The 21,096-nt window shown below is 38.7% G+C and overlaps 1 protein-coding gene across 1 annotated transcript in view; it reads left to right on the top strand.

The window, feature by feature from the left end:
* Positions 1–21,096, top strand: part of GALNT3 (polypeptide N-acetylgalactosaminyltransferase 3) — a 514,825-nt gene that overhangs the window by 380,058 nt on the left and 113,671 nt on the right. The window contains exon 7 of the mRNA XM_044075606.1: positions 17,772–17,972. Within this exon, the coding sequence (XP_043931541.1) occupies positions 17,772–17,972 (201 nt within the window). The remainder of the gene's footprint in view (positions 1–17,771; positions 17,973–21,096) is intronic.

Here is a 21,096-nt window from a genome sequence, read left to right as displayed (position 1 = left end):
CTATATTAGATTACTTTTGTTTTGTCTGCTTTTAAATATGAGCAGAGTTTTGAGGAAAGTGAAGACAAAAACAAACAAAAAAAAAAAAACTTGAGCAGCCCAAACACTGAACTGATCCATGGAGCTCTTCAGTCCTGTTGAATTAATCAGAAATGTCACTCAATAAATTTCTCATTGTTCTGCTGTATGAAGCAGCAAAAGCACTTCCTATTGTCTCAGACTGCTTCATGTGACTGACAGTGAAAATGGAAGGCATTAATTGGAGGATTGCAGTAACACAAGCATGAGAATAAATATATATAATATATATATATATATATATATATATATATATATATATATATATATATACACATATATAAAATATTTTTTGTAGGCATTATGCCTGTTCCCGACAAAATGTTGAATGTAAGTGCTTAATGTATTTGTGCATGGGTATGTATTTATTTATATTTGTGTAGACACTTTCAACTCTCCCTGATTTTGCCTAATGTCTATGACTTTTTGCCTGATATTTTTGTCTGTTCCATGAAAAGTTTGTGGCTTTTCTGGCAAATCAATGAGCAGTTTTAAACTGAATACCCTTCAAAGAGTATCATAATGCTAAACCTGTTAATCTAAAAAGTCTCTAAGCATATAAAGGCAATAGCTATATCTGATTTTTTCCTTTGTCCAACATTATTTTTTTAGCTTTCTCCTTGATTTTTGAGGTAAGAGGTTGAGTGGTATCGTGTATTGCAATGGGTTGCAGTAGGTTGCACACTGTATTCTGACAGCTGTGAGCAGAGAAAATAATGACTGACTGTTGTCATTTGCTCAAGTTAAGCAGAGTTTAATTTGGCTTTCCAGAAGTAGTATGCATGTGTGAGAAGCCAGCTAGAATACTTTACTGTGGCTATGTTTATAACATAATCAGATATCCAATGTATGCACAGTCACCAAATTGGCTGTAATTGATGAGTATGGGGGACTGTCTGTAAGGAAAATGACAGTGTGTGAGTTGGGAAGGTGTTGCAGTGTATCTAAAAGTAGGAAGTTGGTCATCTTTTTTTTTTTAATTTCATTCACAGTCAGACATCAGCATTACACTCAATAGAGGTATGTGATTACAACTATAATAAACAAAAAATCTGGAACTCACTTCCAAATCACATAACTTCTACAAGTTCTGCTCCACAATTTAAGAAACTACTCAAAACCCACTATTTTAACAATTTGCTGTGCCCATGTGACTCCCCAGGCTAATCCACCACATTGCAGTGATGCAAGGATTCTGCCAAAGATCACCTAGTAGTACCTAACCTCTGAATACTTTTTTTACCCAACAATGTTTTATTCTGATGGTATTGACTTGTATGTCTGTGAAGAAATGTTAAATATGTTCCTATATGCTATTTGTATGCCTTAAGAATACGGTGATGTATTTTTATAAAATGTATTTGTTAGCATTGTTTTAAGTGGAGCTTTTGTCCCTGGGCCAACGCTGAAAATGTACCTGTGTCCAGTCGGACTTTTCCGGTCATCTAATGTAAAATAAAATAAATAAAAAATAAACTGATCACTGGCATAATGACATAGTTAGTCGTGCTGTTAGCTAACAGTGCTTGGTTCTGTGGTTGCGATTTTGGCTTTGATGCCTTCTGCATGGAGTTTGCATGTATTCCTTACCTCTGTGTAGATTTTATGCATGTTTTGGTGTCTTGTCTCAGACCCTCAGCTATGTAATATATGCCTCTGGCCATTTTACTTTCACTTACATCCCAATCGAATACTGGAATACTACATAGAATGTGACTATCATTTGTGTAGGGAAAGGAATGCAGGCAGTATTCCCTGATAGGATTTATATATTCTTGCAAGCATTTTCCTCTCTCAGTTTGTTGTAGAACTACTATTTTCTAGCTTTAGACACAGCTTATATTTCCTTGAAAAAAAATCCTTCTTCATGATTTTTTTCAGGCCATCAATAAATCAAAAGGCTGTAAAAAATGCTTTAAGATGCACCTCAGAGCATCTAGAACCTTATGACTTCTATGGGTCTATTGGTTCCCAGACCCCCAGCTTAATTCATTTACTTCTTCCCAACATATTAAAGTGGAGATCTGGCCAGTTAGGGTGTGGGACGAAGCTAAAAAAGCAAGACAAAGTGTGAAAAATGCAAGAAATGTGTTATGTATCGGGGTGCTGTGGGGCCAGGATGAGGTAAAAATTGGGGACAGGCACTGTAGAGGTGTAGGAGGACTTAATGTGCAACAGGGAGCCCATGGAGTCCTTTGTCAAGAAATCCATTCCAGCTAAGTCTGACCCTATTGATTGCACTGATGTCTGAGATATATATATATATATATATATATATATATATATATATATATATATATATATATATAGTCAATAGCTGGAGTGAGTGAGTGAGTACATATTGAGGTAGTATGTGGATGGTGAATGACCGTATCTTGTTTGTTCACAGATAATGCTCATTGACCTGTTATAATAGACCCCCAAACCAATTCCCATCAGGCTTAGGCCCACCCATTTTAGACCCCCAAGTCAATTCCCATCAGGCCCACCCATTGAGTTGCTTCCTGAAGCCCCTCCCTGCACTTTGAAGTCACCAGCTGTCATTGTGTTTAATTGTGTCTTCTGGTTGAGCTCAGACTACTGACATGGACTTAATTCTGCCGCTATTTGGAAGTCAAGGCTATCATCAGTTTAATTGAGGGCTGTAGGGTCAATTTTCTTTTTTTCTGTCATTCTCCCCACCTTCACACCTAACATAGAGGATAGAGAGAGAGAAAAGAGAATCTTCTCAAAAATAACAAGTTTTATAGTATATTGGTAGAAAGATGAAGATACAGATATATGAGCTATTGAGGTACTGATGTATTAAGTTCAACAAAGCCAAACCACATTAGCTGTAGACACGAGATATTTTACTTTTATTATGGGCTTATAAGTACAGCATCCAACTTTTAAAGAAGCCTGATATTTATTTATTTATTACAGGTGATTATAGAATACCCACAATAAGAACAAGGCCATAGAGATAAGCCATATAGACAACAACAACCTCACAACCTCACAACCTTCTTTGTATTTTTGTTATCTGAAGTAACCAGTCACTTTACTTTTTTTAATTAATATTTTTTTGATCCCCTTGGACGGTGGACCTCATTATTACTGGCCCAGCCCCTAGTGCTCCACATCCAAGCTGGGTCTACCAGCCATCCCCCCTCCACCGGACTCAGTCTGGTGTTGTGGTGTTGTTAGAGCCAGTCATGATATCTTAAGGTCATCCTGGGAGCTCAGTCCTCTGTGCTTCTGTCCGTTTTTTTTTTTTTAATTATATGCTCTACCCACTCTCCCTTTACCCATCCCTCCATGCTCACTTGTACATCCAAAGCAGCTCCCTTCTTTTGGACCATGACTACCCATAGGGAACATCACCAATTAGTGCCTTCATCCCACTCTACTTTGTTTTTTTAACTTGTTGATTATTTAAAAAAATCAACTTCAAAGAGACGTTGGTAATATAGCTAACACTGACAGCACTGAAATCATTATAAATACTAGGGAATTATGCATTTTCTTTCAGACAGACAGTGTGAGCAGGCTGTAGATATTGTCCAACTCCTCAAGCCATTTCCATTCCAAGTCAAGAAAACAATCTGACTGACATTCTGACCAGAGAAATCTCAGTCTCCCTTGGGTGCATAAAAAAGTTTCTAATGAAAACAAAAAAGATGATGTCATCCAAAAAGGATTCACCTTGACTTGTTGATCACAAAACCTTAGAAGCTCATTTATACTTCTAAAACTGCTTTCAGTAAACTTAAAATGGAGAGTTTTTCTGTAGTTAAGCAAATCATGGACACACAGTGAAGGACAAAGTCTGGTTTACAGAAATGTTTTTTCAGCAAAATGTATTGACATAACTGGGTTTTATAGGTTTTATCAGCTAAATGGCTGTCACGTTCCCACCAAAAATGTGGCTATTTGCTTCTCATCAGAATCACCAGTATCTCTTAATTTGTATGGCTTCCCTCAACCAGGCATGGATGACCAGTTTTTTTTTTTTTCTCTCTCCTAAAACTGAAATCCAGTTCTGTTTTGCCCATTTCATCCTGCTTATCTGTTTCTAAAGTTGCTATTAAAGATAAAAAAGGAAGCAAATCTCATTTTCATAGCTCAGTGCTGGTTAAGACACCTGTGGTTCACCCTGCTAACACAGATGTTGGTTGACAGCCCAGCAATTTTGCTTATGCACAGCAAGCTGTTACATCAGGATGACAAGAGATGTCCTTCTATTACTATGTTGCAGTATTCTTAGTGTGGGATTCTTCACCTCAGACGACCTGAATGTCGGCTCCTATACAAAAGCTTAAGCCTGGTTGTTGCAGGTGCGTGGGACGTCACACGTAGGGTTATAAACCAGGGACCTTAAATGACACTAGACACCTTATGCCTATTTTGGAAAAGTCCATTTGTCATCGTCTTGCCACTGTTTCCAGTTGTCTGATAGCTCTTCATGAAAGCAGTCTGGATTTCCTTAGACCTACCTCAGTTTCACTTGGTAGCTTCCTTAGAACATAATTCCAAATGCTCAGGACAATGGCAGTGGAAGACACTGTTCACATTTGATGTACTCTATATAATTCTATCCAAAGGTTGTTCACATTTCATGTCAAAGCTACAATCCTCATGAAGTCTTTCTTCTCCATTTGGGCCTCTAAATAAATGTCACCCTCAGCTTGCTTGATATAAAATAGTAAATGGAATCACTTATTTTCCTGAATGGAAACTTGTGGCTTTGGCCTGACTTCTGCAAAATCCAAGATCATGTGGTCATTATAGAGATCTATTAAAATTCTGTCTACCTATTGAACTGTCTCTCTGCCTACAAAAAGCACAGTATGAAGGATTATTATAAAGCTGACATTTCTACTCACAGTAATCCAGGACAAGTTCAACTTCACATATCCCACTAAACAAACCAAATCATGATACTTCTTTTTCTTAGCATACTCCTCAGAGCCCTACTACTTTATAATTAGATTATTATTATTATTAATGTATGTATTTGTTTCATTTAATGACAGATCTAAAAAATTATATTTGTAACAAGATTTAACAATGCCACTAAATGGACTTGAGACTGTTTTTGATTAGTAAGCTTTCTCCCTGTCTAATAATAAATAATTCATTTTAACATTTTTGGTTGCTCTGATACAGGTGAGCAATGTTTGGGTGCACAGCAAGGTATGGCAGATGGAAGTGAAAGCTGTAAGTTGTTTGAGTGTTTAGGGCAGTTGTGCTATATCTGCTTAATATTGCAAGAATATGAAGGATGACTGCATTAAGATTTAATTTTAAACATTGATGCAATGAGTTTTCCAAACAGTGAAATTGACTTAAGAGATTTGAATAATGCCTTGTCTACTATTTTTGTCTGATGCTATATTAGGTAAATTTATGTTGAGAGCATGGACATGTCTTTGGCAGATTGATTGGAAATGATGGGTTTTTAGTTTAGTTTGCTGAGCGAGCATTAAAAAATATACGTCACATTAATACTAGTGTAAGTAAGGTCGACGGAGAAATGCTGGAAAGAGAAAGATACCCAGGAGGAAGTGACAGGGAAGATGTTGGCAATTTCAGCATTATGTTGTCGAAGGGAATAGGCCAGGCGTAAATTATGGACAAAGCCAAAAATAGTGGAGACGGGGTGTAGTAAGAATCTTTGTGTTCAACATCTTTGTATCCTGTATAGGAAGGGTTAAAATGTGAAACTACATTGCGTGCAAAGAAATAAGCTAAAATTAGTTGTTTTTCTTGTAAGGAATTTGCTGACCAGAAAGGAATGCACAGATGCTACTTTGGTCCAGGCACAGGCCTATCTTGGGACTGACCTCTGACCAAGGAGGAGTGCATAGATGTTACCTTGATGTAGGCACCAACTTATCTTGTGTCTGACTTTTTTACCATCTAAGGCTCCAGTGAGTGAATTTATAGCCTTGACTGAAATTCCTTGTCTAGTAACCAGCTGCTGTGTATGCACAAAAGAGGGTATAAAAACCCATGTAAAGTGTGTAGAAATCAGACTGCTGACAACCAAGAACTTTGTGGCAGGTCTCCATGCATGTAAAATAAACTCTTTTTTGGCCTACCTTTTTTGCTGCGTGATTCTTCCAGTATATGTTAAGAGTATTAAAATCTTTTGACATTTCTGGCGCCCAACGTGGGGCCACCTCTTCATGGTACGAATCGCATAAGAGGGACTGAAAAACCTGTACAGGAAGGGGAGAACGAATCTCGGGCTCCCTTGAACGGAAAGACCTTCGATGAAGAAGTTGTAAGTAGAGGCCAGTCACTCTTAGATTCGATCCGTGGGACGGTGACAAACGAGGGCGGAAGATCCGCAGTAAGGTAAGCTTTTTTATTTGTAAAAGTTTTTTTTTAAAAAAGGGACTAGTCATAAAGGAATTTCTTTTGTTTAAAATTTTACAACAGACCGGTAGAGATCTCAGGAAAAGGAAACAGTTTTTCTTTTAAATAAGAAAAATGGGAACAGGAAGCAGTTGTTGTGTTAGGAAGGGCTGCTTAAATAAAAGGACTGAGGATAAGGAATATATGTTTAAATTACATCCGAAAAACTTGAAATATATAAAAAAATGGAAGAAAGACTATGGGTTTAGTGGTACCTTGAATAAATCAGAATGTCAAAATCTAGTGAGAGACCTGCGCAGGGACACAGGAGGTAAGGTTAAGAAACAAAAAAAGGTAGGATTTCCTCAAGCACAGAAATGGTTAGAAGAAGCTAATAAGAGACATAGGGAGATGGTGGCTCGAGTGCAAAAGATGCATTTTTTGTCCGAAAAGAGGATGACGAGACATCTGTTGCCTGTCGTAGACCGACAGCCCCACCCTTGTATCCCAAAGTTAGAAAAGACATGGTTAGTCCACCCCAGTATCAGGAAGATGACACAGAGAATCAGGATAAAACTGTACCCTCTGTAGTACTGACAAAACAAGTAGGTGAAACCCTGGAACTCCGGAACCGTAATATAGATAAATCAGAATGGACGCGTAAGGAAGCTGAAATGCAAGAAGCTGAATTAAATATAGTATCTACAGACTCATATCCCCTTATAGAAGTAGCAAACCCACAGGCAGGAACACCCAGTCAAGGTCCTACTATTTTAGTTTACCGACCTTGGACATGGGAAGACATCCGAAAAGCTGTGGAGGGCATACCACACCTAAAATTAGACATGACTAAATTTTGCGATGACATTGCAGGTATGATGGAAAGTAACAAATTAAATTCCGTTGAATTGGAACAGGTAATACGCCAAATCTTAGGACCAGATTGGCACTTAATTTGTGGAAATTGGGATCCCCTGACTAGGGTAGATAGTAAACCACGTGCCTTTGGGTCTGAATCATATAAGACACAAACGCAGGACTTGCTAAAGCATATTATGAGACAGTGGAAGCCTAAGGCAGATTGGACTTGTATTAATCAGTGTGTACAAACTGAAGATGAAAAAGTAGATCATTATTTACAAAGACTTAACCAGTGCTTTGATAACCATAGTGGAATAGACAAACCACCCAATCAAGAAAGTGATTCACCTTATGAACAACAGTTAAAAAATGCCTTTTTAAAAGGATGTAGGACTGCAATCAGTAACTTCATTCACAAACATATGATAGACCATAGGACGGCACGTCTGCAACCCCTACTGGAGTATGCAAGACATGCAGAAAAATATTTAGAAGAAAGGAAAAGGAAACAAGCTCAAACCTTTACGGTGAGTGAAGATGGGACACTTATGCTACTGCAAGGTCCGACTAACAGGGGTAGAGGAAGGGGCAGAGGCAGGGGCAGAGGAAGAGGGAATGTGGGACATTCCGAAGATTATGAAGGCAGACAGAAAAGAGGAGAATGTTTCAAATGTGGTAAAAAGGGACATTTTGCAAGGGATTGCCGGTCTTCTGAAAGAGCTAAAACCACCCCGGATCACGAGTCAGCATGACTATATGATGGTGGTGGAGGTGAATCAGACCCAGACAAAAAGGCTGATGGGCCAGACTCAATAAGGCAGAGTAAAGAGGAAGCTTTTGAGGACATAAACGAAGAGGGTAAGGGAGAATGTGCAGGATGGGAGAATGAAATGACTGATTTTTCAGACGAAGGCGAATATCAGGTTGTTAATTTAACAGCGCTGGCTGTAACTATGCAGCTAGAGGCACAACCGATTATCACACTTCAAGTGGATGGGAAGGATGTAGAATTTTAGTGTGAATCAGGGGCCTCCAGGACCCTGCTAAAAACCTCTGCAGTGCCATCTGATGTAACTTCTGATGACTATGTATTAGTCAAGGCAGCCAATGGCCACATTTATAAAGAACCACTATCTAAACCCTTATGGTTCACGGACCCTGAAACTAACCAAACTATCAGATTTTGAGTCATTATTTCCAAAATTTGCCCTGTAAACTTATTAGGGAGAGATTTGATGCACGTGTTTGGCATAGCAGCTGTGCCGACTGCATCAGGGATTCTAGCCAAATGAGTAGAAATTCAAGATGTTATGTTGCAGGTGGGGCAGGGTGATTTACACTACTGGTACAGTAATGATCTTGTCAAAACTGGACCACAAAATGTAGTAAATGAGCTAACTAATTTGGCCTTAAGCAAATATGGCACACAACCGCCAGTGGTAGCTAAACAACTACACTGTACAATGTACTACAGAAAGTATGTAGGACCAGACAACAAATATGAAGAGCAATTCTTTAAACACAAGGTCACACAAATCTTGTTACAAAATCTATATTGGGATAAAGCAGGAAATTCTGCAGTTACATGCAGTCTTACAAAAGATATGCAGTTACTTTTTCACAATAATTCTATTGCACATGTCTCTGTAACAAGGGAAGAACAAATGGCATGGTATCTGGTGGGGAGGAAAGTTACTGAATGGGCTAAAATGACGCCAGAACAGTTGGCATGTAAAGGCGTACAGGTACAAAGACTAAATTGGGTCACCCAGGCTAGACCAACAGTGCACCTCCGCGAAGACAGGCTAACGCCACCCGGGGGAGGGCCATTCTGACTATATCTCCTAACCCCGCAGGAAGAATTAAAGTTACAATCAGTGCCAGACTCCTTATGGTCCCACGGGCAACATGACATTGGGCTAATAAGAACAGCAGGACAGGTTAAAATAACTCCAAAATCTGACTTTAGACCTCACAAGCATCAGTATCCGTTAAGTAAAAAGGCAGAAGAAGGCATTCTACCAGTGATCACGGCTCTGTTACAAGCTGGGGTTTTAATTCCATGCACAGATTCACCGTGTAACACACCCTTGTTCCCAGTAAGGAAACCGGATGGGACCTGGAGAATGGTACAGGATCTGCAGGCTGTGAATGCTGCTGTGGTACCAAGGGCTCCTATGGTCCCAGATCCATCTGTTTTGTTAAATGATATCCTTCCCACAGATAAGTATTTTTCTGTCATTGATATCAGTAACGCATTTTTTTCCATCCCTCTACAGGAAGCTAGTAGGTTTCGGTTCGTTTTTACGTTCATGAGCAAGCGGTACACCTACACAAGGCTGCCGCAGGGATATTGTGAAAGCCCTACAATCTTTTCGCAAGAAATGTCAACAAACCTGGCACAGTTTCAACCGGAGCATGGCTGTCATCTACTGTTATACGTGGACGACATCTTACTGGCTGCACCCACGGAGGCTGTCTGTGAGTCCGAAACTATTCGGTTATTGCATTTCTTGGCGAAAGAGGGACATAAGGTAAACAAATCTAAATTACAATTTTGTAAAGCTGAAGTATGATATCTAGGCTATAACATTTCAAATGCTGGTAGACAACTGGATAGCTGTAGAAAAGAAGCTATTTTACAGGCACCAATGCCCAGTACAAAAAAAGAAATTATGTCATTTTTAGGAATAACTAACTTTTGTCGTAGTTGGATTCCCAATTATGCAGAGGAAGTGAGTCCACTTTCAGAACTTATTTTTGCACTTCCCATGGCAGCACATGACGCGCTGCAATGGACAGATAAGGCAATATAGGCATTTACTAGGGTAAAGCAACTGATAGCAGGATCTGCAACACTTAGCTTCCCTGACTATACAAAACCTTTTGTTCAGACAGTAGATTGTAAGCAGGGCTTTATGACATCGGTTCTGTTGCAAATTTTATGGGGATAAGTTGAGACCATTAGCTTTTTATTCCAGTAAACTGGACACAGTGGCACGATCGTTGCCACACTGTGCACAAGCAGTAGTCGCAGCTGCACTGGCCGTGCAGGCGTCTGCAACCCTAGTTTTGTTTCATGACCTTACTTTACGGGTACCGCACTCTGTTGCGGTAATACTTCTACAGGATAAAGTTACCTTTCTCTCTCCTAGCAGACATTTGTCCTGCATGACAACGTTACTATCACAACCACACATGACCATTGAGCAATGCACCACTCTTAATCCAGCCACGCTGTTACCTACAGCCGATGATGGTGCCCCTCACGTATGTTTAGACTTAATACACTCTAATGTCTTACCAAGACCAGACCTTAAGGATCAGCCTTTGGCAAATTCAGATTGGACCCTGTTCGTAGATGGGTCAGCACGTAAGAATGAGGCAGGTATTACACAAGTGGGTTATGCAGTCACAACTGAGACTAAGGTACTAGAGGCAAAACCTCTCCCCAGGAACCTGTCCGCACAAGCGGCTGAATTGATTGCTTTGACCAGAGCATGTGCCATTTCCAAGGATAAGGCAGTTACTATCTACACAGATAGTCAGTATGCTTTTTCCATGGTCCATGTCTTTGCACAGCAATGGAAAAATAGGGGAATGGTTATGGCCTCAGGAAAGGAAATAACCCACAAGGATCTAATTCTTAGCCTCTTACAAGCTGTCCAACTGCCACGGGGATTGGCCATCTGTAAGTGCGCAGCACACACAAATGCCAAGGATCCAGTATCACTTGGAAATGCACTAGCTGACAAAACTGCAAAAAGTATAGCCTTAACCACTACTTTTGCACTCGAGACCACACAGAAGGAACTTCATCCTACAGATAAATTTGATCTACAAACTTTACAAGTAATGCAGGAACTTAGTACAGTTCAGGAAAAACAGCGATGTGTTAAATATGGGGCTATTCAGAAGCAAGGAGTTTTTGTAGGTCCAAATGATAAGTATGTCTTGCCAACAAACCTTTTTAGGTATGCCTCATTAGTGACGCATGGCCCATCTCATCTGGGCCCTGCTGCTATGGTTCAAATGACCCAGCAAATTTTCTGGACCAAGGGCTTTATAGCATATGCTAAACTATTTTGTTTATCGTGCCTGCTTTGTGCACGATACCATGGTGGTGGGGTACGAATCACTCCAGCAGCTTTCCCGCTGCCTCCGTATCCATTTCACACAATCTGTATGGATTTTATTGAACTAACTCCTGTTCAACAAAAGCGATTTGTATTAGTCATTATTGATGCTTTTACAAAATGGGTTGAAGCTTTTCCAGTAACACATCCAGATGCCCTGTCGGTAGTCAAGGCCCTTACAAATAATATTATCCCTCATTTTGGGCTACCCACACGCATCTATTCTGATAATGGCACACATTTTGTAAACCAAGTTATTCAAAAGCTGGCTGCCGTTTTTCAGATTGAACTAAAACACCACTGTGCCTACCACCCACAGTCAGCAGGGTTGGTTGAACGCCATAATGGCATTCTCAAAGGCAAGTTACATAAACTCATGGCCGAGACACATCAGTCTTGGATAAACTGCTTACCTCTGGCACTCCTGTCCATGCGTACCACTCCCACTTCAAAAGGGGTCAAACCATTTGAACTACTATATGGGAGACCTTATTACGTCCCGCAGTGGCAAGGTCTTTTGCCTGCGGAACGTGAGGGGGGTGAAAAGATAGCAGATTACATGAGGAAAATGCTGACAAAAACTAATACTTCTCTAACGAATGATTATTTTTCAGATCAGAAGAACAACAGGATCCTGGAAGTGAAGGCTGGCGAGTGGGTGTGGATTAAAATTGTTAAAAGAAAGACGTGGGCCTCTCCGAAGTGGGAAGGTCCATACCAGGTTTTGATTTTGACACCCACAGCAGTTCGAATAAAGGAGCGAACATCTTGGATCCACGTGACACATTGCAAGATTGTCAGGAAATTTGAGTTGGAAAAGAATTTGAGTTCCCCTGAGGAACACTGATTAGTAGTAATCCTGTTTTTGTATAAACTTTTCTGACTGTTGTAGCAATGCAGGAAAATACCGGAAGGGAGCAGCCCTTCCCACAAAGGCATTGTAAAATAATTTTGTTATTAGTGATTGTAAGTGTTATTTTTCTGTTTTGGCCATTTTTATTTTCACACGAAACTAGCCAAACAAAGAGAGATGAAAATACAGCTTGGCATCCACTTTTTAACACGTATCAGGCTATTAAATATGCATATGCTTTGTCTTTTAATGTTTCAAATTGTTGGATATGCACAGCTATCCCGACTGTACATGGTGGTCTGATGTTAGGTACAGTCCCTTTGGGGGCAAATGATACATGGATCAATTTACTATTTGAAACTTCGGAGGTAGCCGTAAAGGACAAAATAGCATTACCCCTCATGGGTCGTCAGAATGGAACTGTATGTTTCCAGAGATCTGGAAAAATTAAGGTTGGATGGAGTCAATGTAATGTAACCATAATTCATAACTGTACAATAGATGGGCACTGTGCAACAAGTTTCAAGCCTATAAGAGTGCTTATTAATAGTACAGGGCTTATTAATGTCACAAGCTTTGTTGAAAAAATGTTATCTGTGTATGATCTTTTGTTTAAAGGGCTACAAGACAAAGGAAATCATTCTATTCCAGTAAATATCACCCTTAAGGTGAATGATTGTTATTTTATCTGTGGTAAAAAAGCTTACAAATGGTTGCCAAGGAATTGGTCAGGCAGTTGTTTTTTGGGCTATTTAGCACCAGCTATAAGACACACACTTTCTCTTCCCCATGGTAAAATACGAAATGTACGTGCTGTAAATAAACCTGTTAATCCCGTAGGTAACGTTGATGCCTCCTGGATCTATCATCACGATTTGGCCCACAGTAGCAGCAAGGGACTGTCACACATGGACTTGGGCGATTATGTTATTTCTTGGGCTGGTATTCTTCCAGCCTATGGGACAGTAAAATCTATTTGGGAGCTCAGAAAACTGTCAAAACTGTTAGAAACTCTGAGCAATGCAACTTTTTCTGCGCTAGAGTTGGTGACGGATGAGCTAACTGCAATGAGGACTGTAGTGTTGCAGAATCGGATGGCGCTCGATTTCACCCTAGCGGCGAAAGGAGGTACTTGCGCTCTTATCCAGGAGGAGTGTTGTTCTTTTATTCCAGATAATGAGCACGATATAGACAGTCATTTGGAGATCTTGCAACAAGTTTCTGAACTTACAAAACCAGGACAGAATCCATTGACTGACTTTTTCCAGAATTGGTTTGGAAATTGGGGAACAGTATTTATGAATGTCTTAATTGCTGTATGTGTTGGTGCCATTATATTCCTACTGTTGGGTTGTTGTTGCATTCCTTGCATCTGAATGATAATATCAAGTGTATTGTCTGCCAATGCAACTAAAGCTTATTATTCTGAATATACAGAAAATGAAGCATGCGAAAAACTGTATGAATAAAATGTATTACGGGGGATACAAAGTGTTGTGAGGGGGGAAATGTAGTAAGAATCTTTGTGTTCAACATCTTTGTATCCTGTATAGGAAGGGTTAAAATGTGAAACTACATTGCGTGCAAAGAAATAAGCTAAAATTAGTTGTTTTTCTTGTAAGGAATTTGCTGACCAGAAAGGAATGCACAGATGCTACTGTGGTCCAGGCACAGGCCTATCTTGGGACTGACCTCTGACCAAGGAGGAGTGCATAGATGTTACCTTGATGTAGGCACCAACTTATCTTGTGTCTGACTTTTTACCATCTAAGGCTCCAGTGAGTGAATTTATAGCCTTGACTGAAATTCCTTGTCTAGTAACCAGCTGCTGTGTATGCACAAAAGAGGGTATAAAAACCCATGTAAAGTGTGTAGAAATCAGACTGCTGACAACCAAGAACTTTGTGGCAGGTCTCCATGCATGTAAAATAAACTCTTTTTTGGCCTACCTTTTTTTGCTGCGTGATTCTTCCAGTATATGTTAAGAGTATTAAAATCTTTTGACACGGGGCAAAGACCCCAAATCAGGCCAGATTATAAATATTGCTCTTAAAAATTTAGAAAATTGCTGGAGTACCAGGTTTTGCATTAGAATGCATTTTCTGAGGGGACAAAATCTGAACAAAGTCTGTCATTATTTGTTGAAATCAGTCTTTAATGATTTAACAGAAAACCCCACATTTTATGAGGGACAGTCTGAAAATATGATGCAAAACTCTGGGCATTCTGCAAAATTCTTAGCAGTTGAAAGCTATTATCTCCTGTATGCTGATAGTGGGACTGTTAGGTAGTTGGAAGGAAATACTGAGTTTACAAGTTACAATTTCTATGAACTTGTGTTAGGAGAAATAAAACAAGATGTTTAAGGAGAAGGTATTCATATGAGATATATGGTGCTAATTTTTGGAGCTGTTAGTATTATAATCAGAAATTAGTAACTGAAGAAATGGATACTGGGGTAATTAAGAGACACCTGAATATACTTTATATAGAATGCATTCAGCTTACTAATTTACATACTATATTTAGACTGTATGAGAAATAATATTAATGATGCTTGACAGATTGTATTTTCTAGCTTGTCAGTTTTGTTTGTATGAAGATAATATGGAACAGGTTGAGTTTGGTTTATTAAGCTGATAAAATGTAATTGCACTACTGTATTTAGGTCTTCATAAGCTTCAAGATCATGTAATAAAAGAATGTGAGTGATATCCAGTATAAAAATATTGTTAATTGAGTTTATTTGTAATACATAAGTGGTCTGTAGTTTAGAACAATGACTATATATATATATATATATATATATATATATATATGTTGTTCTCTATGATAAAAGCAAGATCAGTAAAGGAGATTCATTTACAGAAAAAAAAAGGATGGTCCTGTGTTTTGCTTAGTTACAGAATTCCCTCTCAGGTCATGATAGGTTTATCACCAGCAGAAATTATATCAAGAAGGCTAAGATCTATGCTAAACTTGTTTTTGAGATGTTTGAATGCAAAATTCCAGAGAAAACTGTGGGCTGAAAACTGACTATTGTTCTACATACAAAACTGACAAGTTTTTTTACCTGAAATATGTGTGAGAACGTACAGTTTTTCTGTATTTTCTCTCCCTTCCTCATGTAATCATTAAATTTCATCCTCTACTAGTCCAGTCATTCATCTCTGTAATCCAACATGGAAGGGTCCATGGAAGACAGAGTCAGATTAGGGATCATGACCATTTTCTGGTAGAATCTGAGAGGTTTTGCACAATTTAATTTTCCCAGAGGCAGTCAGTGGGCAGTTGACAGGACCAGTGCTTGGCTGTGCTGTCCAGTGGTGTGTGTGTGTGTGTGTGTGTGTGTGTGTGTGTGTGTGTGTGTGTGTGTGTGTGTGTGTGTATGTGTGTATGCACAGACACACATGCACACATATACAGATGCACATGAGTGCATACAGACACTGCATCCAGCTACACAAGTATGCACTGCCAGACCAATGCCCCCATTCCTCTGTCCTTCTTGGTACTTCATGTCACATGGCCTTCCCCAGGTGTCAACCATGCATCAGTCTGAGTCACATCCCTTTCCTCCCTAAAGATGGAGGACCCAAACATGGCCACTCAGTCCCATCTTCTTCAGTATCTGGACTACTCATGCTTGGGACATCTAAGTCATAGACAAGGCTCTATCCCACTACATCATGGAGACGAAAACACAGAAGTAATAGTTGTTTGTTTATTTATTGTTAGTTTGTTTATTTGGTTTGTTTGTTAACTGGAGATAATGTACTGATCCATGATGACCCATTTCAGCCACTTCCTGGATGATAAGAACATTTCATACCTTAAATGACAACAGCAAAGATGACACACAAAGCATGCACATTTGTGAAAACTTGGTCCTACAGGGGATGCCTGATAAAACTGATAGCTGTTGGACATCTGTGTCTTATTTACACCATATTTTCTGGCCACAATTCATTGTTGAGTAAGCATGTTTACCAAATAAGAGTAAGTTTTTTTTCCTTTTCTTTTTTCTTTGTATCCAGTCCACCCTGTGACCATTAAATCTCTATGTAGTGTTGGCTTATTAATTCCTCACAGCCCTCAGCATTAAGATGGAGGAAAAAGGTAGGGATTGTGGCTGTCATACAGCAGGAAGTAGGAGAGTTGTGGTTGTTCATAACCTTCTTCCAGTGAATGGACTATTGCAATGTTTGTGACTGTGATCCTGAGCTAAAGTGTTGGGTACTGCTTGGCATGCATGCATGTACTTTCCTGGAGTCCCTATAGTAGGAACTGAACTTGTAATTCCTCTACCTGCTGGTACATATGCAGCCAACTCCATCTGTACACTCATCCTGAGATAGATATATTTCCATTGTCATTGGTTGCTTACTTCCATTCCTCCATATTTGGCTTCTGGTTCGACCCATGCTATCTGGAGAGTACTTACAGACAAAGGTTGTACATTGTGGTGCCAGCAAATCAAAACAAGATTCATAGCTTGAGTCAGTCAATGGACCTGAAAACAAAAACAGTAAACAATGTTTTGAGCTGTACAGAGGGTTCTGTATGTTTGGTACAACAGAATCTGATATAATAGTGGATGTTGCTGTTGAAAAACCTGTACCTGTACCTTTGGTGACACAAGATTACGAAGACCCTTTACCTGTAGTGACAGAAGACAAACATTTATAAAAAATCTTCATTCTTCCTCTTGCTACCTGATTAAGGAATTCTAGATGTGAAAGATGTTCCCCTACTTATCTAAGTGACTTGTGTATAGTATGGTGATATATTTTCCTTGGAAAGTGCAAGAATAAAATCTTGTTTCATTAGCAACGTTTTAGCCTACCCAGACCATAATTGAAAGATGACACTGAAAACCCTGAAGCACTAACTGCCATAGAGTGAACATGTACGGAGCTTTACATTTAAAAATGTATACTCCTGAAACAATTTTTCATGTTCTAAAATGACAATTTATACTGGAAGTTCTTATCATAAGAAAGGAGAGGATACATTCTGGGTGTTAAGTGCTTAAGCCTACATGATATATATTGTTAAGAGTAAAGACTCTACTGTCAAGTAAGTGTAATTATTGTTCTAAACCTTCCATCACCACTGGTATCTGTGCTTTGTTGTGCTGTATATGTAAAATGTTCTCAAATATTAGATTATACAACACTGTTTTTTGCTATTGTTGCTGTTCCGTTCAAGTCTGGAATTCTTATTAAAGTTTTTTAAACCATTTCTAATTACAAAATAAGAGTAGACTTTCTCCAGCTACCATGTCTAGTAGCCCTATTGAAGTTAAATAACGGTGCACAACTCATCTAGAAGAACACACCTAGAAATGGCTATGATGATATTCATTTACAGATCCAGAACTGCAAGTTATATAAAAAAAAGTACCATTTAGAATTTTTGTACAATTAAGGGGCATATTTATGTTTTAATTAGAATGTTATTGTTACAAGGATTGTAATGGAATTTAAATTATTCAGGTGTGGCAATGTGGAGGACAGCTGGAAATAATCCCTTGCTCTGTAGTGGGACACGTTTTTCGTAAACAGAGCCCACATTCTTTTCCTAAAGGAGCACAAGTAATTGTCCGTAATCAGGTGCGCTTAGCTGAAGTGTGGATGGATGACTATAAGCATATATTTTATCGCCGGAATAACTTGGCACTCAAAATGTCCAGGGAGGTAAGTGGTATTTTTATATGAGCCTAATTAAACATTGATATTATTACCTAATGTGCATATTTATAGAATGGCTTGTTACTGGTTGAAATATATTTTAGGTAGTTTTTAGGTACTTAAATTTCACTCAGTTGAATTGCTATTTTATTTTACTCAACATGAACTATGTTTTTTGCAGATTTCAGCTCTGTTATGTCCAGTGCTCTCTTCTTAAAATTCTTAGATGAAAATGCATCCTATACTAATGAGGATGGAGGCACTGTATCTTGATAATACTCATCTTATATACATATTTCCTTCTTTATGACCTGTCCAGACTGCACTTATTTTATTAATGACCCAGGTCAAAGGCACACATATTATTTAGCATAAACTTCAGATATAACTTGCTGGACCCAAAAGTTACTTTTAATACAGCAGAAATGGCAAATCTTCAGATACAGATTCCCTTCACAAGCAGATGTGATATGCAGCAGAAGGCTGTAGAAATGCAACAGATACTTCTAAGTGGAATGCAATGATAACCTGCTTATGTTGTCTTCTATATGTGCAGAATGCATTGCTGACACATGGGTGCATTTTCAGCAACTGACATATCTTATGCATGGTGAGATAAAGAAGTGGGCAGGGTGTATACTTACCAGGATACAGCTTTCATAGAATTATTAGTATACACAAGCTGTATACCAGTAACCATAGCAAAGCTGTAAACCTTGAAATTGTACCTATGCTCACCTGTTTGCCTTCAAATTTAGAATGTCTTAACCAATGAAAATAATCTCTATAAACCAACAATGCCTTTACATACATATAAGAGAGGAAATAAACGGGCTATCATTGTATGTTAAATATATCCATTGCTTCCTGCTGCCTTTTGTTGTCTATTATAATTGCTGAGAAAAGGTATCTGACTTTGCTGTCCTGCTGCATCTGATGTAAGTATTTGTTACTGGAATCTATGCAATGGTTGTGTGGCAGTAGGAGCCTAGGCAGCAACTGCTCAGTGTTGCAGGAGACACCTCAAGTGGGAGGGTAATGTATTTAAACCATCAGTCTGGCAAAGTAAAAGGCATCTTGTCCTTTGTCCTATCTGTTAGAGGTCCCCTGCCAGTATCACATCTTTTGAGCCAAGGTTGTCCTACACCTGGCTAAACCTGGCCTTTCAGTCTGTGAGTCAGCCCATGGCATGATGTAAGCATTAAAGTGGGTAATGGAATTCATCTGCATTTAAATATTGTAGAAATGTATGCTTCCACTGGATTTGTATAACAGCATGACAGGGCTGCTGCACTAACTATTGCACCCTTTAGTCACCACCAGAGCCAACATTTTTTTACTTCATCAGCAACACTTTTTTTCATACTGTGTGATAGAATCCTGTCTTATTACACTAGTCTAGTTCACTCCAGTAAGGGAAAGAGCACATCTTTATTGAATTGTTTAACCTCCTTTCCTTAGTGAGTTGCCAGTTTTTCTCCTGCTGTTTCAGAGTTATCCCCCACCCCCAAAGTTTGCAGGTGATTGTCTTAGTTTCTGTGTCACGCCACAATTTTATGTGATGGATTTCTTGCCTTTTTATTCATCATGTATGAAGATCCTGTATAGCTTCTTCAGGAAAGATCCTTGCAGCAATAAATCTTAGCATTAAGGTTTATTCACCTTCTGAGTTGTGTTGATCTGGCTGGTTTTTCAAAACTATTTCTTTTCCTTGGGAAGGCTAATGCTGATCTGTCATCTGGGGAAGATACTGACATAGGTAGCATTAGACAGTTGTATAAATACAGCACTGATGAGCTGTCTCTTCAGTTTTCTCAACACTTTAGCAACTTTTTTTTTTTTTTAATTTTTCACAGTCAAAAACCTTCCCCTGCACGGAAGTTATTGCACGGCTAAAAAATTAATGATCCAACAAGAAAGAAGCCAGCAACTGGAAGCTGTAAATACTAATTTAATTAGTGAAACATATAGAGAATTCCAATAACAAAACAGACCGGTTTCGGCTTTGGTTTTACCTAACCTTCATCAGTGCAAATTCACATAACAAAATGGAATCCATTTTATAATACATCATAATTAGAAACAAAACATGATTGGTGAGCTCATGAATATACATACAATATTTATAAATATTCATTAGGTCCAGGTTGAAATAATGCACCTAATGTTACTATCCATTTCTTTTCCTTTGCATTCAGTTTGATGTGCCATCCTGATTTGTTGCTTCTGTCCCCTATTATTTTATCAATGATGGTGAAATGAAATTTGGCTGTACTATGTTTGAGAGTGTGTTTATACAATGCATTACTAGCTCTTTTACTTCTGACGTCACTCAGATGTTCAGATATATGTATTCTAAAAGGTCTAGATGTTTGGCCAATATAGAAAGCATGACAACTACAGGGGGCCATATAAATAATCCAATCGGTGTTGCAATTTGCAAAAAACTTAATGTCAAATATGTGACAGCTGTTGTTGCTAGAAAATTGTTTAGTTTTTAGTACATATTTGCAATTGCTACAGTGTCCACATGGCATACAGCCCATAAGTTTATCTCCTGATAAGGATGTTTGAATCATGTGCAGATTCCTAGATACAGAATGATGTTTATAATGATTAAAGTAGGCATCCAGATTTTTACCTTTTCTGAATGAAAATGAACATGTTTCAGATATATGGCTGGACAAAGCAGAATCTGCTAAGAGAATGTTCCAATGAAGTTTAATAATATCAATAAATCTGTTAGTGTTTCTACCATAGGTGGTAGCAAATAGCAAACTGTTATTGCTCTGTGATTTATTCTTGTATCTGAGGAGATCATTACGATTAAGCTGAGAAGCATAGTTGCTGGCTGTGATAACATGACCCATGCTATAACCCCTTTGTTTGAACCTGTCAGTCAAATCCTGGTGATACTACTGAAAACTGTTGTAATCCGAACAAATGCGTCTCATTCTAATGAGTTGTGATTTAGGAATGATCCTAGCTATATGTTTGGGATGAAAGCTGGAGGCGTGGAGTAAGGTGTTATATTTGGGATATTTACAGAATACCTGTGTACTGAGTGTGTTGTTAACATTTCTTGTCACTAGTATGTCCAAATAAGTAATCCTATTTTTATCATAGTTGA

This window comes from Protopterus annectens, chromosome 6.part1 (assembly GCF_019279795.1).
Source record: "Protopterus annectens isolate FY-2018-M chromosome 6.part1, PAN1.0, whole genome shotgun sequence".
NCBI lineage: Eukaryota > Metazoa > Chordata > Ceratodontiformes > Protopteridae > Protopterus > Protopterus annectens.
The sequence above is the reverse complement of the archived record's forward strand: the minus strand, read 5'-3'. Positions and strand labels throughout refer to the sequence as shown.